Raw genomic sequence first — 27,277 nt, forward strand, 5'->3', positions numbered from 1 at the left:
ATGCAATTTGGTGCAATATAGCACACTTCAACACCCACTCCATTTTGTAAATAATTTTGCATTTTCACCTGACCTTAGATGCAATTTGGTGCTCCAAATGAGATGTTTTTCTCATTTGGAAATGAAAAAGGGGTTTTCTGACTAACGAAGCGGGGGGCGGAATGATACTTCCGCCCCATATTTTTCACTGGGGGGGGGGGGGGGCTGGCGCCCCCAGCCCCCCGGTTCCTACGCCCTTGAAATAGAATAAAAAAAGGAACTTGACCTTCACTGGATGACAAGCGATTTCTAAGCTCAGAAACTTTTGCACAGGAACTCCTCCAGTATAGGTTACCCTTCAAAGCAAAACTTCCAAAGGTTGACCGCAAGACTTGTTAAATTTGCGTTTTTAACAATGGCGAATATGTTTGTCATTTTTTTCAAACAGCTGCCAGTCTCTTTCCTTGCTATGCAATAATTTACTAATTTAACGAATGAAAATAGTACACACTCTTTCCAAAAGCGTACTGCAACATAACTTTTCGTATGGAGATATTATATGTATAGGCCTATATATAAATATATATATATATATACTGGCTTCAGTTGTGACGCGCCAGATCATTCGATGCTTAGCTTTCAGCCATGGAGCAACTTTTTGAAGCCATTGTCAGTGAATACTGGACTAGTCAGCTGCCATTAAGCAGAACATTGAACCCTTTCCCATCCCTCCCATCCACCTGTCTTCGAAACGAATTAAACTGAAACCCGGACCATATATTGATGAGGTGGATTGCACAACACTGTCCTTTCATCTGCATTTTACATGTACCAATTTTCCAGCCAATTGGTTCCGCCCCCATACTATGTCTGTCGGCGAATTGGGTGACGTCAAAAATTTTGTAGTAAAACCTCGTGTCCTGCCTGTACTGTGTTTTTGTGTATATGTCTAGACTATACTGTACTGACATACATATTCGCGATATGAATACGTCACCATGCTATTCAAGCTGTTTCTTTCTGACTACCGGCGAGGAAATCTAAGGTCCCATCGTGATTAAAACACAAATATTTTCGTCTTGGTTTCGAGAAACGGTCCAAAATCTCGGCCCGCACATTACATTCCTTTTGGAGAGTTGGTCAGAACTCTTAGCTGAAAGCGTTTAATTCTGCACGGTCATCAATTTCTTCAGGGAAAAACTCAGCTAAATCCACATGCGCTACACGTTGTTTTGAATGTGGTTTGAGGGTAGTGAAAAGATAGTGTTATTGTTTTGATGAGGATTTTGAACCTGCAAGAGGTGGTTGATACTCTCGTTACAGGAGAGCTGCTGAACTAGTCGATACTACTTTTGCTGATAACCAACAAAATGAGGGGCCGTTCGAGGAAGACATCAACTGGAAAAAAGATTTCGACGGTATCCCTTGGATCTAAAATTGATGGCAACATTTTGATCCTAGGTGAACGATTGAGGTAGGTTACTAATACTAGTATAGTATAGGCCTAGTATAGCCTAGTTCAGTTCAGTAGGTTCGTAACTTGCACCTAGGCCCTAGCCATGCACATTTGCTAAGTTAGGGAACTTCAGGCAGGCGCAAATTGCACCAATCTGACGCGACTCTCCCCGACTATTCGTCTGGAATGATGAGTCGGAAACAGTTGCCGCCACCTAGTCTGGTCTGCGTTGGATTGTAGGTTACCCCAGACAACCCAACAGTTTAATCGCCTGCTCATCAGTCCATATGGGGGCCCGCCATTTGACATTCTACAGCTGTCAACTGATTTCACGATGCTTCCTCATTGGCTATCCATTAGGATCGGTTCGCAGTCGGGTCGTGGACAGCCTCAGTTGCGAAAGGATGGCCCCATACACCACAGCAAATACCCAAACATGTTTGATATGCCCGATTTGGTCACAACAAGGACCGACTGTCAAATCTTGGTTAGGGCATGAGCAAAATTTCGCTCAAATTGCACAGACCCAACTGCGATCCAACCAACTTTCATTGAGGTCGGGTCTCTGGTATAGGCCGTACTTTGGGAGGCGTTTAAAACAACTTTTTACATTCCATTGTAAATATACGTAGGAGGTACTGATTACTGAGGTACTATCTTGACTGTCTAAATATGTATTTGTTGGTTCTGATGTGAAGACTAACATTCATTACTAAATTGTTATTCAGGGCATCTTGAATTCAGTGTTTGTTAGTAGGCCTAGTACTTACAATGATGTTCTCAGGATGTCTGGGGTCATATATCTTTGGAAGTTTCTCTAATTCCTCCGTAAACAAGCATTTTGTTTAAAGTGAAATTTATTAAAGTTTCAGACTTTTCGGCTGAACCAAACACTAGTACTTAACATTATTTGAGGTGCTTCCTTCTTCCCCAGCCAATATTTCTCATCACAAAAATTATAGTAATGAAAAAGTAAACACTGTATGCATGTCTTGTCTGGTTTTAGGGATAGACTGACTAGTTTAATGAAATCTCTAAGTTAAAATCCTTTCTTATTCCACTAGTTATATTAGCTTTAAAACAAAGGAGATGTTTTGTAACTCATTTGGATTTTACTAAAGTTTTGAGAGTTCCTTCCAGGATTTTTGACTTCTCCCCCTTCCTCACTGCAATTTGCAATTTATTAGTGTGTTATCTTCTTGCTCTGTTTCTGTATATTTGATCCCAGATGGTGAAATAAATCTTGTCAATTGCTCCTTCCTGTTTTTCTGTATCTGTATACCCCTGCCCCTCCCCCTCCCCCTCCCCCACTCTCGATAAAATGTGATTCCATAAATCCCATGGAGGTATGGATAGATCTTTACCCACCAGACCAGAGCAGCTCTCTCTGCAAGCTTTTAGACTCACCTGCCTGGATCTACAATGAATCAGTGGTTAAGCAATGACCCCCCCCCCCACCTTACCCTTCATAATTGATGCTCAGAATACACGAAAGCTACCTGTAGCTTGGACTATATGGACAGTTTGATGATTACAAAAATAACTAAATCAAAGCTAATCGGTCTTCTTTATCAACCGGTCTTCTTAGGTTCATGTAATTATCTGAATTACAGTAGAACTGGCAAAATCCTGGAATTGACCAAAAATCTTTTCTTTGGTGACCCATGTTTCCAATCTCTGCTTTCACTTTACCATAGTTTCTGATTATAAGACTATACCTTTTAAATGAGAAATGTCATACTAATGTAGGGAAACGCTTTGAGGATGGGTCTAAATTGATGCTTTATAAGTTTGAACATGTGTAACCATTACCTGACACTCACAACTTTAAGGGAGCTGGTCCTTATCCAGCCTGGGCAGGACCCCTCACCCCCACCCCACCTCCCCCCAAAATGAAGAAAAGACAACAAAAAAGCACAGAACAAAGAGAGGAACAAAGAAACAACTGAAAACACGATAAAAGAAACAAAACTCTGTAGTCTGTGCCATTTGTATTTATACATATTTTCTTCAACAAAGTTTGGATGTATGTATGTATACTAACAGTACATAGGTGTCTTGTTTTAGTTTTCATACCAGCAATTACCATGCAGAATGTCCTTCTTGGTATTAATTTGTGATTCATACATACTGTATGGTGTTATAAATTGGCATTGTATTCACACAGGGTTATCATCAAACCCTTGGTAACTCAACAAATATCAAATTATCTTACAGTGTAGATAACTGACTTAGTAGATTTAGAGATAGTTAGCTCCCAGTGTGGAAAGTATGTGGGAGTATTCATATGCGACCTTTGACATTGTCATACTGTGCTTCATGGTGAAGGTACAGTATGGAGATTACAGCAGCTTCCTGGCATGCTGACAAACTAAAACTGCTGTATCATTTGGAAGGGCCCTTGAAAGTCTTCTTAACGGGAGCTGATAAAAAATTGCAAAGTTCAAAAAGCACATATTACTGAAGATTATGTTTAACAATATCTGCTAACATCTAGAAAGTCAAAGGTGAAATATTTTCAAAATTTGGCTGGCTTGTTGCAGTATTACTGTACCAACAAACAGCTGTTAAACACTTGGCAAACCCATTAACCAGGCTTGAGTTTATCTGGGTCTGGGTATTTGATTCTACACTACTAACACACAGCTCTGTCTTGCCCCTGTACATACTTACAGTACTGTAGCCTGTGTACAGTCGATTACATGTTTAGCAATGATGGAAATGTAGATCTGCATCACATTCACCACTGTGTCTGTGGTTCTTGTTCTTCCTGTATAACATTGTGTAATGCTTACAAGATATAATTTCATAGCATACTGTACATACATGTATTTACAGTATATATGTCTCCAAACATGATCTTTAATTGCCAATATAATCTGTTATCATTCTTGAATATATGTCATTTTATATATTGGCTACTTTACATTTAATTCTCACCCTCACTGGGTCTGCCCCCTGACACTAAGTAACAGTACAACTGGCATATTAACGCTACCCTCCCTAGGGCCTCTGCTATTAAACTACTCTGTGACTGCCACTGACTGGCACTTCTAGTCCACCTGTACACCTCATTGTACCGTCCAAACCTGCTGGGTCTCCAAGGGGATAGGTTTCATGTACACATAAACAAAGTTTTATAAGGTCTGTACTGGAAATGTATGAATTTATGTGTCATCAAAGAGGTTGCTAGTAGGATGGTTACCGTACAGTATGTACAGTAAATTTACTGCACATATTATAAAGTAAATTTGACTGTGCATACCGTACAGTAAATTTACTGTACATATTATAAAGTAAATTTGACTGTGCATATCGTACAGTAAATTTACTGTGCAGCTGCAGCTCTGTTTCCTTAGTACTTTAGTCCAAATTAATCAGATTTCATACTTTGCCAGATGCATGTATGTATGTATCAGTAAGGATGTCACAATTAGGGTGATGCTGTTCGTTGGAGTGGATGTATGAATGGTAAACTATTTTAAAACATTACAACCAAACATAAACTATGGTGACAGAAGTATGAAGCAAGAGTATGATCTGAAACTTGAGTTCTTGGCAATTTAACATAGTCTGGCCCTCAGGCCTGAAGCTAGGTTTTAGTATACATGTGTGATGTTTACACATATTGCACAATCATCCTAATGTTGTAGATGAATTTGGCGTGCAACACATTTCATACTACATAAACCTGTCTAATTTTATGTAAATTCCATGGTAACCTCATCCTTTAGACTTTTTAACAAAAGACAATTTTTTTTTTACAAAAAAGTTTAAAAAATACCAAATTAGTTGAACAGTTTTATGGAGACAGCAATGCCACTCCTAATCATACTTGTGGTCTTTGTCATGTAAGGAAGTAACCTGAAGAAAACTTCCTGAAACAGCTAAGATTTAGTAGTTATTTTATTGTTTATACTGTACCTTGAGTAGCATGTTTGTACCAGGGAGTTGTTTAACAACTCCCAGTACATTCAGTGCTATTCAGTAAATAAAAACAAGAGATATTTATAGTGCATGATACTGTATTGATTTGAAGATTAACAATTCCTGCACAATCAGAATGATTAGGTTCAAAGGTTGCAGTTAATCATGCTGTTATTACATGACAAGGGGATGAAGTCAGCACATATAAAGCATGTTCAAGTGTTACTTTAAGTTCATGACAATATAACAGTAACATTAATAATAAATCATAATCATAATCAAATTTTTGACTTTGGAGATAGCTAATTGTTGTTGACAACTTGATGCCTTGATATGTTACTATGGTACAAAATGAATGCATTTGTATAATTTTTGTGTACATAATATTCTGTGATCAATGCTTTATTTCATATCTACATTCATTTATATTTAGATCTTAGGAGAGTTTGTTGGTCACGTACAAGATGATTGTGGGCTAAATCTTCACATAATCCTAAACTTTACATCATTTTACTGTACACATGAATGACTGTTACGTGTTACCATCAGTCCGATTGTGGCAAATTCAAAACCTATTGCCATCTTGAACAGTAGTAACTATTACCGGTGGTCACACAGCTATCAGCAATTACTAGGATTGCCTAGATACTTGGAACAGCCAGCTGACAGAGTTTTGTTTACATGGGAATACCAAGTGGACAGGCTGAGCTGCCATCATTGCTAGGTTTAGAGAACTTTGACAGTTTAATATACTGTAAAAGGAAGAAGAAGGCTGCTGTACTTCTATAGAGCTCACACACACACTGTTAATTCACATCACTGTTTAAACATACTATGGACAAAGTCTGGCAAACCTGTAAAACTCTTTCAATCAATTCCGCAGTAATTCCTAATCTCATCATCTCTGGCAAACTTTAATTTCTTTGCGAGGATTATATGTGTTTGTCTTTCTTCAACGGTCAAGCGCTCTTTTCTTCAAATACTACTTTGACAGAATTTAATTGTTCTTAGTCCTGTCAACGCCAGGCTGAAAGACATGTGTAATCTAGGTCAGTTGCTAATTTGAGGGACAGAACTGTTCGTTATAAATATATATATACAGCAGACCTGTATACTATATATGTGGTAGGTATACATACTATATTAGCCTATACTACAGTATATAGTAGGTATAGTGGCTGGTATATAGAACTTAGTTAACAGTGATGGAAGAAACTTACCACAAGTCAAAGAAAGGTTATAAATTCCCTGAGAGATTTATCACTAATTTGCATACAATGGTATCATGATAACCATTGTTACAGTGAAGGTAAAAGATGTTTACCACGTTTGACCACCCTGGTGGTAGTTCCAGCATATTTTATGGGGAATGTATTTACTTTTCAACATGTCAAATGTGAACACTATTCTAGCCCTGCAGTATACTGTACATACCAAACTGTTAAAGGGGGGGGGGGGGTCTTTAATATTTTGTGGGATTAACAATTATGTGGTAGATTTGTGGTTATATGCACACAGTGTACTTGACCCTGATTTGACTGAAAGGACACACACATTTGAGAAAAGAAATATGGGCCCTCTTTATTTGAATTTGGTGAGAGATTATACAAAATAAGGCTGTTAAATTATAAATGTATTAAGTTAATATACAAATGGAGGTGTACAAAACTGAAGAGTATACATAATGTCATATTTCAGTTTGTGGAGATTCACAAGTACAGATACAATCTGTGGTTGTTGAGTATTATGTTGAGGCCAAAGTGTGGCTAGGTAATATTTCTTTGGTGTAGCCCACCCACATTTTTGGGTTTCTTGACAGGTGGAGACCATGCTACTTTATGTAACAAATATAGCAACAACAGGTAAAGTTAAAAATGACTTTAAGGAAGGTACACTGTACTGTAGGTGTATATGGAACACCAAAATGCTCAACAGATACATGCCCATGACTGTGTGCTCAAATTATAATATGAACTGACAATATATGGAATAATGTACCAAATTAAGTATTGGAAACATAATGATTGGGAAATTAAATAAGTTTATTTAGACAATGGAAAGAGCAAAGAAATTTATGGCTTGAATCGGATTCAAAGAGGTTACTAGTTGGAATCCACATTGGAAATTCTTTTGCTCTTTCCATGTCTGTAACTAAGTGGAAGATCTGTTGATCCTATTGAACTGTTTATTTAAGGTACCGTAGTACTTACTACAGTAGTACTTACTACAGTGATACTTACTACAGTGGTACTTACTACACTAGTAAAATTACAACACTAGTACTTACTGCAGTAGTACTTTCTACAGTAGTACTTACTATGTACTTACTACACTAGTAATTACTACTCTAGCACTTACTGCAGTAGTACTTTCTACAGTAGTACTTACTATAGTGGTACTTACTACAGTATTACTACAGTGGTACTTACTACAGTAGTACTTACTGTGTGTGCAGTTGTACTGATTACAGTAGTACTTACTACAGTCGTACTTACTACAGTACTACTTACTACAGTACTACTTACTACAGTACAGTAGTACTGACTACAGTAGTACCTACACAGTATGCTTCCAAATTTGATTCATTCAAAGTTACAGTTAATATCAGCATTTGTAAGAGGTAGCTGTAGCACATTAGTATATTCAGTAGCAGCTCTCTGTAAGTGTGTGTAGGTCAATGGTGGCTCCATGCTATCTTCAATACTTTCAAATCACAGCTGAAGTTGTTGTTAATTCTCATCAGAGTTTGGATTCATATTGAACACCTCCATAATTGCATAATTGTAGGGCAAGGAAATATGAATTGAATAGAATATATTAAAAAGAACATTTCACAAGCATATATATTCTTAATGAGAGTTGCATCTACTGGGAAATGGAATGTGATTATGAAACAAATTAACACGTGCAGCCAGAGGCAGATAAATACTAATAGGCCGTCGTACGGCAGTTTATAATGTAAAATGTCCTGAGCAGACTGTATATTATTCGTCCTTGACTAATTCCTACTCAGTGGTCTATCATGAGGAGGATTCGCACTTGGACTAAATTAAACTCCACCGAGCCATAAATGGTTGCTTCACTTTTAATACAGAGTGCAGTGAATAGTGGCTCATGGAACATTGTGCAGCCGACTATTGGCTCACCCACCTCTAGGAACCCTTTCAAGTTTTGTTCATCTTCACCAGCTTGTAGGACTTGAACCTCTGTACAGAATAGATCTGTATCTAGGTAATTATTTAGTGTCATGGATTCACTTTGTCGCAATTGTTTGAGTACAGTAGATTACTGAGGGCATTGTACTGTAAATCCTCAAGTTTATTACAAAATACAGTATGTATATACTTGTGGCATATACAGTATATACAGTATATGAACATATTAGGTACGAAAGTGAATTTGTGCCCACCTCTGGTTTGATAGGATTATGACAGATTTTTGACATTGTAACTTTATAGGATTTTTGCGTTCTCTTCCAACAGACTTCTATTACATTCCGGTGACCAGCATCTCATCAAAGATCGACGTTACCACTTTCGCACCCACTCGCAGTGTTTCATCGGTAAAGATGCTGTGGATTGGCTGGTACAGTACGGCCATGCTAAAGACCGGCCTGCTGCAGTTAAACTGATGAATGTCCTCATGAGGCAAATGGTCATACATCATGGTAAGGATTTCTCAGCCGGAGACCAAACTGTCATTTCCGAAAGCTGTAGGATGCTACACCTAGAATTGAACCCCCCCGATGTGAATCTCTTATCCCGAGCTTGTTGATTAAAGCTCTGAGGCTCAGAACATGATTGATAGTTAGATTTGTCACTACATATTTAACAACAATGGTAGATGCAAATTGACTAGGAGGGTGTTGCACAGTTGCAAAGATGAACGCAGAGTACTACTACATATATACATATACACGCACACAATGTACAGAGCCTTATTATTTTCAGATTTTTATGACAAAACAAATTTGTATGATAAAAAAGTCCCAAAACAACCAAGCAAAGTACCAACCAAGCAACTCTGCAAGCTGTAAGATTTTACAAACTTAAATGTTCATGAATTTAAATAATTACAAAACAATTAGAGATTTGGAATAATTCTGGCTAAGGAGCTTTAAAAATTAAAGTGTCTGGAGATGAACAGTAACCTTCTTAAAATAACTTAATTGTATAGTCTTCATCAGAATCATTATGCTTTAAGAAAATAGAAAAGTTTGGTAAGTTTGAGGGTTACTCTGCAATTAGTGGAAGAAAATGTTATTAAAAGACTGGTGACCATCCAAACATCATACGGCAGTTTATAATGTAAAATGTCTCAGAGTGTATATTATTCGTCCTTGACTAATTCCTACTCAGTGGTTTATCATGAGGAGGATTCGCACTTGGACTAAATTAAACTCCACCGAGCCATAAATGGTTGCTTCAGAGTGTAGTGAAAAGTGGCTCATGGAACATTGTGCAGCCGCTAATGGGCTCACCCACCTCTAGGAATCCTTTTCAAGTTTCGTTCATCTTCACCAGCTTGTAGGACTTGTACCTCTGTACAGAATAGATCTGTATCTAGAAAATAGAAAAGTTTGGTCAGTTTGAGGGTTACTCTGCAATTAGTGGAAGAAAATGTTTATTAAAAAGACTGGTAACCATCCAAATATGCAAATTTGTGGAAGTATATAAGAACATGTAAACAAGATGAAGGTGGGCAGACCTGTGCTTCTCGGAATTCATAAGGTCGGATGGGTGTAGTATTTAAAGATATTGAACGACTGAGCAGTTTTCAAGAGACCAGGCTGGAAGGAATTTTGAGGAAACTCTATGACATTGATCCTGATATCTAAGTTTGCAGGGCTTAAGTTTAGACTACAGTATTAATTCAGATATACACTGAATTGTTTGTTGCTATAACAGTGTCTGTATTTCCCTTGGATGTGGTATTTCCTGTGTGGTAAGATACAAAAGTTATGTTATGTTTAGAACAAGTTACTTTCAGTTTTATTGGTGCATGGTTGGATGATATCACCTATCGATTAAGAGGGAACTTTTAGGAGGTTTATTCTACCATAGTTCGAAAGATGCACTTCCTTGTCAGGCTAAAATTACATCCATGGTATGGCGATGGAGGCTCAATTGAGCTTCATGGTAAAGAGACGGATGAATATCATGTGGTGAGATCTTGGGTTAATATGGCATTTTGGTGTGACCTTCATAGTTCTGTAGGCCAGAAAGACACACTCATGGATGCAGTCATTTGTGTTGTTTATTTAGAGTGCACCATTTGGCAAATCCTAACAGTTGCAGTCACTTACCGGTTGTCCTACTGGAGATTGGTTGATCTACATAAAGATAACAGTTTATGATGTTGCACTATTGTACTCTGCCTAGAAAAAAAACACAGTTGCGTGCGAAGTTGAAATATGTAAAAGCAGGTTATTTACTTGCAGAAGAAGTATAGGTTATCGAGGGTTTTTGTGTTTGTTTACTCAGTAACCTGTGATATCACTAACGGCATTGCAAACAAACTATCAGTTTACAGCACTTAAAAGCACCAGTCTGCTATGGCATGATCTTGAAGACTACGAATGACATTTATCTGTTTAGGATCAAGTCCTTGGTGATGTTAATCTCTCTTCAGGGTTACATCAGGACATTGTTCACATCAACTTTGATTGTGAAATTGTGTGACTTGCCATGTGCACTGTCTTGAACTCTTGATAATGTTTACTGTTTACCATCAATTATATATATAGCATGTAAATGAAAAACATGGCTCACATGTGCAGTACAGTATTATATCTAGCTAAAAAAACAGCTGGGCAATAAAAAATTTGCTGAAACTCCCGAGCTGTATAAAGTGATGTGGAATATATAAATTTAACAATGTCATGTAGCATGTATTTCACTTGAAAGTTCAAATGGAGATCCAGAGGTTTTTTGACTACCAGTAGAATTTCCCATTGTGAGTGAGAGGAGTGCTTGGTGGCATATATTGTACAGTAGAGTGAGTTTCTCTGTCTGGTCAGTGTACATAGATCTACATATATACATCCTACTGGTACTGTATGATAGTCCATTAAAACACAATACTAATGGTCAACTAGATTGGAGGTAAAATAACAGGGACAAACTAAAACGAATGACAGCAAATGACAACGAAGGACAGTGGTGAGTGGAGATAGAATGATTTAGGGAGTGGAGTAAATGCGGTTATTGGTTTTCTGCGCATTTTTTTCGAAATTTTTAGCCAGTCCCTTTTTCTGGCCCAAACTTTTTTAACAACGATTTTCCGATTTTTGGGGGGAAATTTCCGCCAGGGAGGGGCCCTTGCCCCCCTTCCCCCTTCCCTACGCCACTGTTACAGAGTAGCTCCATAACTGGTGCAAATTTTCTCCTTTTCCAGTCCCTTTTGCACCCCCCACCTAAAAAAAAATCATTTGAAATTTGTGGCCGTTTCAAGATTATATTTATTGTTAGTTTCTAACAATTAATATCGGAAAAATGATGTTAAATTTACTTTTTAAAATCAGACTTACAATTTCGCTTACTATAAGGTGCGTTTGTATATCTTGTCTGTACTTTACTAAATCTGTAATCCACGCACTTCGTTCACTGTCATTCGTTTTAGTCAACGCAATTTTTTAGTGTGTACAACATATTGTCATTCGTTATGTGTAATGCAATTGTCATTCGTTTTAGTAACACCCAAAAAACACCCTGGAATGTAGCACTATGGATATTACTGTTGGTATATTAAGCCGTCCTGAATATTATACACACTACACAGAAGGTTATTCCTTACTACTGTACTTTACAGTTAAATTTACAGAACTATGTACAGTAGCTTTAGCATGTTAGTATACTACAAGGTAACAGTCACTGTAACACCTTAAGACAGCATTTTGAGCTGAATTTAACAAAGTTTGATGCACATTGAAGCTTCGACTGCTATTACTCAATGTCGATCTTAATTACATCTCAAACTGCCTCCAAGTTTTTCATACAAAATACCTATTAAAAGTAAATTTCTTGCTTTGCTTGCTGTGATTTCAGGATCGATCCTCCAAATGATGTTTACAAAGAAAAAAAAGAAAAAAGAAATAGAATGAAAATCAGGTCAACAGTATTTGCTGGCATAATGCATTTACTCGAGGCTCTACGGATCTCGAGTTTCTTTTGAAAGTATTATCATCTATTTCAAGCTGATGACATCATTTCCTGTTTGTCCGATGGAAATTATATTTGTGTATCTCCTTGGCAACAAAGATTTTAATAGATCAATTCCCCCTTATTTGCTCTTTTTCTCTCTCTCTCCGAGCAGTAAACGACGAGGAGAGTGACTTTCACGACGACTATTCCTTTTACCGGTTCAGCATGGACAATAGCACGCTACCGTTGACTCGAGAGATCGAGCCTTTCATCAAAGGAGAACGAGTTTACTCAAAGTAAGTGATTGAGTAGCGGCAGTACTGGCGGTCTGATTCAAAGCCTTTAAAGTCATACCAGCCCTCTCAGTTAATTTGTTCATTTTGGAAAGTTCTGGAAGCAAACTTAACTTTTTGCACGAGATGTAAGCATGTCGTCGCTAACTTTAGTACTAGGGATGTCGATGATTTGTTCAAACTTGTGTCGAAAGACACGATCGTTGCTCCAGTTTATCACGAGTACGATGTTGTCCTTTCTGATCTTGTTTGTGATGACATGGTCGTCGTGTCTTCTTTCCTGCGGTGGATGATTAATTTACGCATTGCACAGTAGTAGTAGAAGTCGTTCATTTTAGCATTAATACCACCATCAAAGCTGGCCAAGATTTGAGTTTTGTATTCAAAATATTTCCAAACTCTTTTCTCTTAAAAATATTTTATTATTTTTTACTGTTTTTTAGTTACAGTAAAGGAGTATGTTTCATGGGAGGAGCGCGACACATTGTTAGAAACCCCAGAACGATTTGCTATTGCAAACATAATTATTTGGTATATTCATGACACATTAAACCATCATGTAGGGAATAATATATATCGTACTGCAGTTCTAAGCAAACTGCTGCAGTATATATGTGATATATACAGTAGTTGTAATACAGCCAAATATCTACACAAAAGCAAATTGTGTAGTATTTCCAATTTAACATTGAAGGATACCTTTAATCTTCAGTATTTTATGAGAAATAGAACTCACAAAAACCTGGAAAGTCCTAACTCAGTCATGAAGTGAGCACTAAATTAATCCATGTTGTGTTATAAATATAAGGGATGGTGGAAAATGATAAAGAAGCAACATAGTTTTGCTCCTTTTTATAAAAGTTTTTAGTATACTGGAAGAGAAAAATACATTGAAAATAGATAAAAGTGAAAATAGAAGTTGCTTGAAATACTGCTCTTTCGGGACTGCAGGCAGACACAGACCTGCGGTTAAATTACCTGTTACAGTACATAACTTCTTGCGTCATAAATATCTGCATCAAGATTCTACCCTTTCATATTTGGAAAGTTTCATTTCCTTTGATCAAGTTATTTTTAGCCTCTTCTCATTTTGCCAAGTTTCTAAACCACGATGACGGGAGATTTCCGTTACGATAATAAAAGACTTTCATTTTCGGTGTGAAATGCAGATCTTAATGCATATATTCATTGTCTATAAAATCCTCCCTCTAATCTTCCCTTTTCCACCGGTCCCTGACACAGCTTTTGCATAAACAATGACTTTCTGCAAGTCAGATTTAGTGGGAGTCGTCACCAGATCTTGATAAGTTTTGTTCTGCCTGCGTCAGGAGTGATTTGCTTCAAGGATTACCTGGCATGGCGTATTATTCAATTCCGCCGATGACGATCTTTCAGTTTCTGCGATAAACAACAACTCTTTAAAACAAACACGAGCGGTTTTGATTTGATGATACGTCATCCTTCATGGTTTTATGTCTCTGTCTCTACGTCAGCGTTTTACCAATGATTGCCGATTGCAACACAATGCTGTTAGAAAAAGATATGACTCGCTCTAAGTCTTTAACGAGATGTTTGAGTTTTATACGTAGCGATGCTATATGTTTACCTTGCATGGACACAGACAGTCCCAGAGTTTAGAAAGAAAGCAGGTACATGTCTGAAAGTTTCAAAAAGTTCTTGCCAGACGGATGGAGGGGTTCACTTTCTTTGATCTCCCAGGTCCATTTGGTTATCCTCAAACGCATGTTTTATTAAATGTAATTAAGCCACATTTGGTTTTGAAAGTTAAATTACTTTCAAATTTTGAAGGTGATTGAAACATTAAAATTGTTGATGTTACTTCACTAGTAACATATAAAGCAGCTCTACATATCTGCAGCTTTCAACATTTGAACGACTCTTGGTTAATACTGTGTCAATTACATCTGTGCAGAATGAATGAAAGGTTCGTAGCTTGTTGCAATAGTTTCACTTCTTACGAGTCACCACAGGTTATGAAGTCCTAGAACCTCCATCAAGTTAGAAACTTTACTTTTCTGTTTTAGAAAGAATTGATAATTCAATTTGCCTTTTAGAAGTGTATATTATGTATGTCCAGTCCCTAAAATGTTAGTACAGAAAGAGTGTGCTGATTAGCTAGATGCAGTGCCATATAAGTACTGTAACCCCTAAAATTGAGTACAGAAAATATAGACTGATCTTTTTTATTGGCCGTAACGAAACCCATGACTTGGGTCTGGTGCAGGGTGGGGGGGGGGGTATGCTCTGAAATCTTGAGTTCTGCTGATTGAAAACCTGTACTCTATAGTGTTTATTGACTGTACTGTACATTATAGTTTTCTACCTCTCCAGTGATATTATGATAGGAGTTGCCTACCTGTTTATGAAACTCACCTAGATAATGAACTTATGTATTAAGCATATATATCATTTATTAATAATGATGTAGATATATTGCAGACATGATAATCCATCTAGGTAGACAGCTCTTTATCTCACTTGAGTTGGCAATCTGTTGAATTCCCATGGTGGTGAGTATTTTACCACCTGTTGTTAGAGGCTTTTAATAGTTCATCATTCCAGATATATAACATTGGCTGTCAAGAGCTTATCTACATGCATGTCTACATTAGAATGTACCAGGCAGTGTGAGACACTTTTCTCTGAAAGGTGGACAATTTGGATTGCCTCGTAAGTGTTGTACAGTAGATATCCATGGTAATTTGATAGTTTGAACTTTTTATGTTACATAAAATGAAATTTTGGGTACTGGCTGCAGTTGGCACATGTCATAACATGTGATGAGTAATATCGCCTATGACTTAAGAGTGTTTAGTCTTTTGAGTAAACAGCTTCTAGGTGGAATTTGATCTTTACAATTTAAACAATAGGAAAAGAAAAAGAGATAAATAAGAAGCATGCTGGGATCTGTTTGTTGTGTGCTGCACATATGCTGCACTATGTTTCACATACTTTTGATATTGATCAGCACATTTTCCTTTGGAAGAATAATACAAATAGTGCAAAGAACAATCAGACATTTGTTATGTATTAGAAATTTGCATTGTAGGACATTGTCTCCACATTCAAAGAGAATTGTATATTTGTATTATATTTGGTACCACTCGCTGTGAATAACATGCATAATCAAATAATGCCACCAAATTTGTAAATTTCCAGTATTTGGCAGTGCAGGCCTTTCTTATAGTCAGGGTTTTCTTTCTGTGCAGCTGCTGAGCGGGTTGGGTGTTGCTTTGTTGTGACTTTTTGTTCATTGATACAGGTCTAAATATTGCTTCTTTCATAACAACTGGTTAAATACTAGATTCACTAACCTGTCCCAGGACTCACAATACCAGTACTCTCGCTTCTCCGTGGCTAGGGTGAAGAAGCGGTAATCATTTCAACACTACAGGTAGACCTACAGCGACGGGGTCACTCTTGGGTCCATGATCAACCCTCCTTATGCTACTCCAAAAGTGACTAAAAGTGTGTTCTCTCTTTAGTTCCCATATTCAGTAAACATTGTTCGGTGTTCACCATGTATTGTTCTACTTTTGTATCAACCATCTGAACAGCCCAAAAAGTATCCTAGAAGTTTACTCTATGTAAGGGATAGTGAGAGTATATATCCCAACCCTGTAATTGTTTTATTGTGACAAAGAAAAATTAAATCTGAGCAGGTTTTTTCAGCAAGGATTTGTGGAAAGATAGTAAATATTGTTTAAAAAACACAAAATTTGTCCTCTTTCACAAGTCTTGCAACATGATGTGAGATTAAAGAGACCATCATGCCTCTTAAAACAGAATAACTGTAAAAATCTTTCAAAAATTAAACAGTCAAATACACTTTTAGTGAGGGCAACATTTGTGTGCAACATACAGTACCGTACTTGAATTGGTTAGGCTGGCTACGTGAAGTTCGACTTTTATGGTTGTATAAATATCCTCCCACAATGCATTTCTCTAATGACTCTTTGGATGTTATCAGCGAGAGAATTGACACTGTGATGTGCCCAGATGTCAAAGTGCTGATGAAGAAATCCAATTAAAGATCTTGTCAAATATTTCTAAACGGATGACAGACTGTGCATTTAAAGTGTATACATATATACTGCGTTATGTACATGTATGCACATAACCTACACGTGCGTCATGTGTCAGTCGGCAGAGTACTGTAAGAAAAAAAACGGTTTGCTGCAACGTGACTATAAATCTCGAAAGAAGTTAGAAACTGTCACAAAGAAATGCCAGGATTTGTTTAAAGGCATGCCCTCTTCTTTAACTGTATGCAGTGAACAGTTTATTCGCTCTCGAGAGTAGAAATTGTTTTGCAGTACGTCCTGCAAGTAGCCAGGCTATTTTTGGTAATATTTCTGACTGTGGTCCACAAACGAAACTTTAAACCATTAAAAGCACTCAAAGCTCCTGGAGGGTATGATTACAGTTCCTTTTCACTACCAAAGGGCTATGTTAAATTTAAATATTTTATCTAACTACTTTGTTAGTAGCTTTAGTGATTTGAAACAAAATGCAGCACGATTACTATCTCAATCAGGTGGCTAAAAATAAACCTTTTTCTTCATGTTTAAGTGAGCTTTTGGATTTTGTTCTGTTAAATCTTAGTGGATCAACGTGGCCTAATATGTTTCATCATGCACCACCTACAAGTGAAACTAGAAAATGTTCTGCATTCTGTACATTGCTGCAGGAAATCCTGGTCACGTTTGTGAACGTCCGACTGGTCTGAAAGATACGTAGTTCAAATGTTTAGTTTGAAGATTTGTAGTTTGTTATATGATGTAAGTTGAGGTAGTACAGTAGCTGCTAAAAAAAAACCTCTTAGACTGAGGAAAGTTATATTATGAACAGGGAGACTTTGCAATTCAGAACACATTTTATCTTGCTTTGTGTTTGTAATGAGATATTAGGCATTGTCCAAGAGGAAAGCTCGATAGATTTATTTGCTTATCACTCCCACTCTGTGATATCCAGAGTGTCAACTTGTAAACTTTTAAGACTGACCGGGTCAGACCAGGTCAGTCTGCCTACTGTTGTCATGCTGCCTGCTTATAGTTGAGAGTACAATTAGTAACATCTTCATTGTAAAAGCTAACAAATTCATTTCTCTTCTCCTGTTATAGATTATCAGTACGAGGATGTCCTTACCAATTACTTAAAGTCCACATGGAAGGAGGCATTACGTATGAAAAGGTAAGTTTCTGTACAGTAAATAGTGAAATAATGGACACTTTGGGTGTCAGGTTTCTATAGCCAAATCAGAATCTTACATATATATTTGAAATAGTCTTAAACAGTTTTTATTAAAGATTAAAGAAGGAACTAACCAGAGGTTTGGGTGTGGTTAATTGTCAATGTATATTGACCTACATTCATGCACTGGGTGTTACGGCTCACAAAGCCCTCATATCAATTACCCTGTACCTAATAATTTAATAACATTTCGACTGAGACACTAAGGGGCTATATGAATCCGTACAGCTTTTATTTCTTTGGCAAATTATCTGTGTTTTGAAGGTTTTTGTGTTTTGTTTGAGGGAAAAAGAAACCACTGTTTACAAACAAACAAACCATTGTGTGATTACCACTGCATTTTTGTTTTTGTGTGGGAGGTGTCTGGATGGAATGTACCCATTCCGAGCTGTTATCGGAAGCTTTTATTTAACTCTTTGTCACCACCTTGCCTTGCATTATCGGAAACACATCGTCTGACACCTCACCATATAATGATAATCAGTCAAAAATGTACTCAACCGTAGAGTAACTTGATAAATATACTGGGTTTTAGTACAAGATATAGTGAGGCTAGTAAAAAGGGTAGTTTGAAGCCAGAATTGCAACTGGTGAAAACAGGATGCAGGATTTCCATAGTTTGACATAATTCATGTATGAGAGCTGGTTGAGAAGAGGAGAATGCAATAATATAAAGGGAAAGGATAAAGTGAAACGTCTGAGAAAAAATTACTTTATAGTTTATAATAAAGCCTTCTTCTTGCGTCTGGGCGGCAATTTGTTGAAACCTAGGAGTATCACTCAAAATATGACACCGTTCCCTGGGGAGAGATTTTCACCAGAGCAAATTTATGTTAATGAGAAAAGTAATAAATGAATTCTCCATTCGATTGTCAGCATTTCAATGCCTAGATACATGTGATGTAACTATGTATCACATGTGAGAAGGATTTAGAAAAAAAATTGAACATTTCCAGATAGTTTCTAGATTATAGTCGAAGTGACTGCTTAAAAGGGAATATTAATTAATCTGGTACTGCATCGCCAAATGGTATGCAAAATGCGAACACAAATTATGCAAGTATAAGTACAGTAGCAGTTTTGTACAGGTCTGTACTTAAATCATACTATTTTCACTTTTCACTTTTGTGAGGAACAAACACTTTTGTGAGGAACAAAATTCATAAATCTGAGAAAAATGCTCTACAAAATGTAAACAGAAAGTTATTCCCTCAGCTTGACTCCTTAATTCTAAAATGATAATGAACAAGGTTCTTTTATTACTGTTTCCATGGTAACAAAAGAAAGAAAAATGGAAAAGAAAGAAAATCTCAAAAGGCAGCAACAAAGGTCATCAATTCCCCTCCCACCTCCCCCATCCACCCCCCTCAAAAAAAAACAAGAAAGAAAAATCTAATATAATATTTAACACACTTACAATTGCCAAAGGCATTCAAAACTGCCTTATTAGAAGGTTCTCATTTTGCAAATCTTGCTGAGACATTGCAAATCTCTCTGAGACATTGAGTAATATTAGATATAGAGGTTTGACTTTTCAGGGAGATTGGGAGAGCAATTTATTGATAGCATTGCATATTATTTTGCATATATGATGCAATACTAAAATCCCACAAGACTCCAACTTGTCCTCAAGTTTCAGCATTTTGACCCAAAAAAATTTAAATTTCCATACATGCGTTAAATTAACAAATGTAGAAGAGAGTATGGGCAAACTATTGTCTTGATGCAAATGAACTATTAACTATACGTTCAGTCACTGTAACTAAAGTTCTGTTTGGTCCAAAATATTAGACGTTATTTCTAGTCTCAGGCATCCAGACTTTGCCAGCCTCATCTTGAATACTTGGTTCTGTACGGTTGGTAAATTTGGCAGAAGTGGTACAAGAAATCGCCATGCCAACAGTGAAACTGCTTTACAATATTTGATTAAACACCCCAAATCCCACCCCACTCCACACCCACCTGACATATTGTTTTTTCCCTGCAATTTTGAAGAGGTGTGTCTTGGTTGCTTGGGATGCATGATAGTACCTATGTGTACAGTTCAACCGGCTCTAGTTAATTTCAGTGTTTTTGTTTATTAATTCTTATTGTGCAGGGCTGCAGGCTCAGTATAATGTATTACGTTTAATGCTAACTGGTGCAGAGGTACTGGTACTAATTAGTTCAGTGAAGAGCTGATATGGTAGCTGAATTTTCAAGATGTTAGTAGCTGTGTGGTTTGCCGTTTTAACAGTTTAATCAGTATTCTGTCTGAACTCTCTGCATTTGAAATTAACCTAAGTCTGTAAGTGAATGCGCTCCCTCTGGCAGAGTAAGTGTTCAATTGCACAAAAATTAAGTTCTTCCCTAAAGCTGTGTGCAGTGACTGGTATCATATACTGACTTTTAGGCAATACTTATAGCAGAGAAATTGTGATTTTTCATCAACATTCCTTGCCAACTATTGTAAAGATTAAAGTAACTATCACAAGGTGATGCATACAGTACATTACATGTGTTGTGTGTCCATGGGATGTTCAGTAAGTACTATGAATGTTGATGCATACAGTAGTACAGTACAGTCCATGGGATGTACAGTAAGTACTGTGAAAGTTGGCTCATGATCCTGACTAGAGATTTATAGAGAAATGTAAATTAAGGTCTGTGGAAAAGTTACCTTTTCTCCTTAGCTCCATGTCACTGCCTAGACATACAGGAATGTGACTGGCTTCTTGGGGTCTAGTAAAACATGGAGGTGAAAATGACATCTAAGGAATAAAGCTGTGAAACAATAAATTATACTGTAAATTGAGAACCAGTACTGCAGAGAGGTATGACATTCCTTTTGTCTGAATTCAATTACCCAGGCTGCATTGTTATGATTATTATTGGATAGAAATGAATATTCATAGGGTTTGGATTCTGGCCATCCATTGTTTCTCTCCAGCTCCACACCTGTACAGGCTCTTAGAAATTAATTTCTTGTCTGGCTGAGTAGTCAGATAAGCCATGTTGTCACCTGCTAGGTTTTTGTAAGATCTATAGGGTGTGCGTGCTTAACTTGTCAGGAAAATATGTCTAGGTCTGCCCATTACCCTGGGAGTTCCCTTTAATTCTGGTAAAGCGTTCTGAAAACCAAATGTTGAATGGGCAAGATAAGGTATCTTGGGAACAATTTATCCTAACATCGTTTACAGCGAGCTTTAAGTGTACTGTATGGTTGGTTGATGGTTAAAGCAGTCAACATTACTGTCATGATATGAAGATGATCAAAGCCCAATAGCCCACTTGTCGTGTGAGTCAAACTATGTGAGCTACTTTCCTGGTACTGGTACACACATAAAGAAATCACATTGCCAAACATGTCAAATAATGTTTAGAAGTAGTCCCCAAAGAGAGAGAGGTGGAGAGAGAGAGTGCTGTTGAAGACTTGTCTTTTTTTCACCAGCAGACTGTGAGTTAGCAGAGCTGTAAATAGGAGTACGAGTACAAAGTCATGAGTACGACTATTAAGTCCTGAGAACGAGTATTAAGTCCTGAGTACGAGTACAGAGTCCTGAGTATGAGTACAAAGTCCTGAGTACGAGTATTAAGTCCTGAGTATGAGTACAAAGTCCTGAGTATGAGTATTAAGTCCCGAGTACGAATATCAAGTCCTGAGTATGAGTATCAAGTCCTGAGTACGAGTACTAAGTCCTGAGTATGAGTACAAAGTCCTGAGTATGAGTATTAAGTCCTGAGTACGAGTATCAAGTCCTGAGTACGAGTATCAAGTCCTGAGTACGAGTACTAAGTCCTGAGTATGAGTGTACTGTACCAGTGTGTAGAACAGTGTCCAGTACTTGGGTATGGAGATGGCTATGAGTATAGACTCATATACTGACAGTACAACAAGTCTGGTTGTCAGTATTGGCCTCAAATTTGAGTACGCTGGAAACATGTATGAGAGGTGTTCAAAGTACTTTCCAGGAGCTTTCTGTGCATGGTGTTTACTTTTTCACAGATATTGTGGAACGGTGTTCAAAGAGACAATTACAATGTTTCCATGTGGATAAACTACATTTGACAGTAGAGTATTTTCTGGAATTTGATTTTGGGTGACCATTAACTTGATGTCTAGCATACTATTTGTCTGTATGTACGGATGACCTCTGACAATATTTAGTGGGCTTAAATTTGATGACATTTTAACTTAACAATGCACCAGTTTGTATACTACTGTACTCTAACAGTATGTGAAGAAGTGCAATTATATTTTACTGCATGTACATACTAATGGGAAATGTTCTGCTGGGTTTTTTGTTTTGGATTATTAACATTGTATGGATATCCTGGCTGTGTTGCCATGTGTGTATATTTAAAGGTATTTTCAGGAAAAACTTGATAAATATTTGCTAATTGTTCTTGCTCTCTCTTGTTACAGAGTTTCTTTGGATCTGAGTTTGTAGCCTGGCTGATGAAAGAAGGATTTTGTTCGAACAGACAGCAAGCCGTCATGTTAGGGAAGGATCTTTTAGAAAATGATGTTATAAGACATAGTAAGTATCACTTGTTTTTGGAATGAATTAGAGATCATTTTTCTCTGTTTCTGGTTTTCATGAAACGTTGCCAGGAAAAGGTGTTGTCCCTTCTATTACTCTTAGTATATAATTTAATGTGTTGTTTTGAGATGTGGTACAGTTTGTCTGAAAAACTACAGAGATTATATTTAAGCTTTTCATTTCATACCTTGGTACCATCCTGTGTTAGGTTAACCCTTGGAGGAGGAATATTCCTTGGCACCATCCTGTGTTAGTTTTAACCCCTCATGAATTCTGTCCTCGGCTTGTCGTTAACACTCTTTTTTTCCCTTCTTTCCCTCTTTCCATAGGTACCTTAGACCACCATTTTAAAGATGAACGCCTTCTATATCAGTTTCATCCAAACATGGACAGCCTTAAATTTTCCGACTTGCCAGATTTAGATTTACCGGTCCTCTCAGAAGGAGAGGAGGACAGAGGAGGCAGTTCTCCTCCTAACGGTCTGTCGTCTCCATCTCGGAAATTATCCAGCAGCAGCTCGAGGAAATCGTCCGATTCCTCCAGAAAGAACTCTGATCCTCAAGACAGTGTATCTCCAATGGGTAAAAACTGCTCATCCTGGCCAAGGATTGCAGGTAAGATGCCGTGGAATCTTCACATGTTGGCTGTCTTTGGGGGGGGGGTGGGAAGGAAGCACTGGTGTGTGACCAAAACAGAGCAATATTCACATTATTATAATGAGTAACAACTCGAGTCACTACATTTCAAAGGGAAAGTGACTGGAAGAAGTCTTTTCTCTAAACTATGAGATTGCTCAGAGTGGTATGCAAATGTTAGAAGTGGATGGAGAATGGACAGGAACAGCATAATATCGTTTATAATTTATTACTTTTGAATAAAATAGGGCAAAGAAGTGTCGTAAATGTAGCTTAGTTGGTCATTTGGCAGTCGTGTGTAAGAGCGACAAATGGCAGAAAAATGTGCATCAAATTCATAGGTGTCGAAAAGATGTCTCGCTGATATTTCTGGAAGATGAAAGCAATTTGACGGTTTTTGTTTTGGATCTTGAGGTGAAGTGATTTGTTACAACTCTGCAAAAGGAATGCCACTCAGCCTAGAATAGAATTATGATGAGGTGGTCATAATCCCATTTGAATAATTCTAATTTACTATTAAGGAACAGTTGAATCTATGCCCAAAACACATTCCGCCCGACAAAAAGAAAAGGTAACATCCTTTGTTTCCAAACTCAAACCTCGAGGATGTATCAACCATTAATCTTTGTTCTTCCTGTGAACGTTGCGAGATCAGTGTATTAAAGCAACCGATGGTTTCAGAGATCTATCATTTTTATCTCATCGAATATGTTACCTCCAGTTTGTGGAAAATGGCCAGTGCAACTATGTTAGAAACTTGGCGGAAAATGGAAGGAAATTTTAAGAATAAACTCAGTTTGAGAAGAATCCACATCAGTTATACACTGAGCTGCGTTTGAGTTTTGCCTGATCCAGACAGACTCTGTAGTTGTAAATATCAGTCTGGTTAATAAAACAAAATCATTGGTAATTAATTCCTGAAAAAAAATGTGACACGAACAAAAACAATATCAAGAACAAACAAACAAACACTGGGAACTGTTGATAGCTCGATAATGCGAGAGACTTCCTTGTCATTTAAACTTTGACCTTCATTCGGTATCTTTGACGAGGGTTTCGCATTCCGGCTGGAGACAAATGAAAGATTGCAAATGTTTTCTTAGAGATGAGAGATGATTCTCTGATTGAAGTTTAAGGTCAGCTCGGGGGCTCTGTTAGGGTGGTTAAATTTCAGGGACCGTATTAAATGTGAATTCTGAGGTTTTCTTTTGATAATTGCAAACTGGAGACTTTCTTTGGCCATGGTTTCTGTGCAATCAGTAGTGAAGATGAGGCCTTGCAATGTTCATGATGAAAGCCTTCAACACTTGTATAAACAAAGAAAAGATAATATGGATGACTTGCTTTGTGTCTTGCAAGCAATTTTTTGGGGTTTGTGACTTTGCAGAGGTGGATGGTGTTAGTTATAATCATCCAGATTGTTGATGCTAAAGGCATTACCATCTCTCTCTCTCTTTAGATGTCAATGAACTTACTTACTCAGAACAAATTATTAAAGTTGTTTCAAAGATGCCATTTATGAGGTTTTTCAAGTGTTTTTGGGAAAAAGGAAACAAATTATAAGACTGGAGTAAAGATTGGCTGTAAAGTTACAAAGATGATAGAAATTTGGTATTAAAGCCATCTGTGGTTAATGATTGCCTTTTCTTGCTTCTTTTACTTCCTCTCTCTTTAGAAAAGAACCACAGCTTGCAACGAAATCTCAGCAATCTTTCGTCTATATCGGACGAAAACTCCAATCTGGACAAAGACAGTGCTTCGGAAGATGGCAGTGACAGATGTTCGCCTATATTGCATCGGAAGTCACCCTCGGTTGTCGACAGTCTCTCCTCGGTAGACCTGTCGGAAAGTGAGGTGGCTGTCCATAAAAATACCGTCGAGGTTGGTATTAAAAGTTTCATGAATTTATTTTAACTTCTGCTGTTGTCTTTGCTTGTAACTATGTTTCCTCTTCTTGCATTTATAAGACACTTAGAAATGGTCTTACTTTGTCAGTCATTACTTCGTTTGGTGGACAAGTAGTCAACTGCTCAAGAAAAGTAAATCCTTACGATTCTAGATAAATATATCCCCCAGTGCTGAGACATTCAACAATACACATCTTTGTCACGCATATCATAAGTTTTTCGGTTGTCTTCTTCGTAGGTCATAGGTGACTCGGTCGGATACGGTTTCATTGTCAGAGGAGACGGCCCAGTATTTGTCAAAGCTGTGGACCCCGGAGGTCCGGCTGCCGCCGCCGGTCTGAAGGTCGGCCAAGTCGTCACGGCTGTCAACGGAATCAACGTACAGAATAAGAACCACAATGAGGTGGCACAAGTAATTCTCGGACAGCAACAGATTTTGCGCTTGGACGTGTTAGCCAGTTGAAGATTGAATAAGCAATAGAGACCTATAATGTACATGACTTTATACAGAGATATAAACGATACAAGTCGCAGTGAACTATGTCTAGTATGGGCGGCAGTACAAGTGTATTTTTCAAGGACCCCTCGTTGCCATGCCGACAATTTTAAATAGCCAGGATGCCAGACAGTTCCAAGTCGTGATAGAACTTTCAGGAATGGGAGACGTTTCAGATGTTACTGTTAGCGTAGCTGGTTCACGCCAGAAGCATAATCGATGTATCAGCCGGGAGCAAAATGGGGTGTTTGCTTCCGTTCTTAGAGTCTGGGAGGATTCTTGGTGGAATTCCTTGAAATAGAGGAGTACTCACAAATCAGGAGTACTCACAAACCAGGAGTACTCACAAACCAGGAGTACTCACAAACCAGGAGTACTCACAAACCAGGAGTACTCACAAACCAGGAGTTCTCACAAACCAGGAGTACTCACAAACCAGGAGTACTCACAAACCAGGAGTACTCACAAACCAGGAGTACTCACAAACCAGGAGTACTCACAAACCAGGAGTACTCACAAACCAGGAGTACTCACAAACCAGGAGTACTCACAAACCAGGAGAACTCACAAACCAGGAGTACTCACAAACCAGGAGAACTCACAAACCAGGAGTACTCACAAACCAGGAGTACTCACAAACCAGGAGTACTCACAAACCAGGAATTCTCACAAACCAGGAGTACTCACAAACCAGGAGTACTCACAAACCAGGAGTACTCACAAACCAGGAGTACTCACAAACCAGGAATTCTCACAAACCAGGAGTACTCACAAACCAGGAGTACTCACAAACCAGGAGTACTCACAAACCAGGAGTACAAGTATGTGTACATAGCAGCCCTGATGACAACAAGAACCTGAACTTTGCTTTCCATGAGTACTAGTCCACATCCTGAGTACTAGTACGGACACATGTACTCAAGTATTCATATCAGTACAGACTTGAGTACTGCAAGTCTCATTCCTGGAGTACTACTCTTCTTTCTGAGAACCTCTCGGCGTGTCTTGGGTTTCCAACACCGACTTATGTCCTACAAGTAAACCAAGGCCACAGATTGCTTTGGGTTTACATCAACAGGAGCTGGACTAGGACATGGCTGTTTTGTTTTGACAGGTTTCCTTCTCCAACCTCTCCCATTGGACCAGTCAGCAAATTGGCAGATTCTTGATATCACAAACAAATGATAGGCTAGCTTTATGACTTTATCAATCCTTATCCTTAACAGATTGAGTTTTCTGTTAACATGTTTTTATTACTCTGCGGAGTGCATTTTGGTTGCAAGGTAGTATTGAGTAGTTGTTTCACATTTTGCATTATTCCGGTAACTTTTAAGTGTTGTACCTCAACAAAATATGTAATGTTAACAACTGGAATAGATATAACGTTCGCCGATTGGGTAGTGACTGATCAGAGTATTCATAAAATATTGTGTATTAAATCAACTCAAATATTCACAGAAGAGGAGGGAAAAATATTTAAATTGTAAATAAATCTGATGAATAGTTTGACTTCCTGAGTCACTGAGTGACAGTTTCACTCTGTGACACCCTGCCAATAAGTGTCAATATGTGACAATGTGTCAATGTACGAAAGCATCAATAAGCAACTCTGTGTCACACTGTGACACTCAGTGACACAATGTCA

The 27,277-nt window shown here is 37.8% G+C and overlaps 2 protein-coding genes across 2 annotated transcripts in view; both read left to right on the forward strand.

The window, feature by feature from the left end:
* The first annotated feature begins 927 nt into the window (after nucleotides 1–927).
* LOC139973175 (DEP domain-containing mTOR-interacting protein-like) lies at nucleotides 928–26,023 on the forward strand. Its single transcript, XM_071979663.1, has 8 exons — nucleotides 928–1,453; nucleotides 8,845–9,029; nucleotides 12,677–12,800; nucleotides 17,942–18,011; nucleotides 22,477–22,591; nucleotides 22,924–23,208; nucleotides 24,905–25,110; nucleotides 25,375–26,023. The coding sequence occupies exons 1-8, from the start codon at nucleotides 1,350–1,352 to the stop codon at nucleotides 25,597–25,599; spliced, it is 1,314 nt and encodes a 437-aa protein (XP_071835764.1). The 5' UTR covers nucleotides 928–1,349; the 3' UTR covers nucleotides 25,600–26,023.
* LOC139973171 (uncharacterized) overlaps nucleotides 18,117–27,277 on the forward strand; it is a 51,178-nt gene continuing 42,017 nt past the window's right edge. The window contains exon 1 of the mRNA XM_071979656.1: nucleotides 18,117–18,120. The gene's annotated coding sequence lies outside the window, so the exon portion shown is untranslated. The remainder of the gene's footprint in view (nucleotides 18,121–27,277) is intronic.

The sequence above is a fragment of the Apostichopus japonicus genome, chromosome 9 (assembly GCF_037975245.1).
Source record: "Apostichopus japonicus isolate 1M-3 chromosome 9, ASM3797524v1, whole genome shotgun sequence".
Taxonomy (NCBI): Eukaryota; Metazoa; Echinodermata; class Holothuroidea; order Aspidochirotida; family Stichopodidae; genus Apostichopus; species Apostichopus japonicus.

Coding starts and splice junctions, on each gene's coding strand:
- LOC139973175 (XM_071979663.1), top strand. CDS start 1,350: ATGAGGGGCCGTTCGAGGAAGACATCAACTGGAAAAAAGATTTCGACG. Junction 9,030..12,676: donor GCAAATGGTCATACATCATG/GTAAGGATTTCT, acceptor CTCTCCGAGCAG/TAAACGACGAGGAGAGTGAC. Junction 18,012..22,476: donor GAGGCATTACGTATGAAAAG/GTAAGTTTCTGT, acceptor CTCTTGTTACAG/AGTTTCTTTGGATCTGAGTT.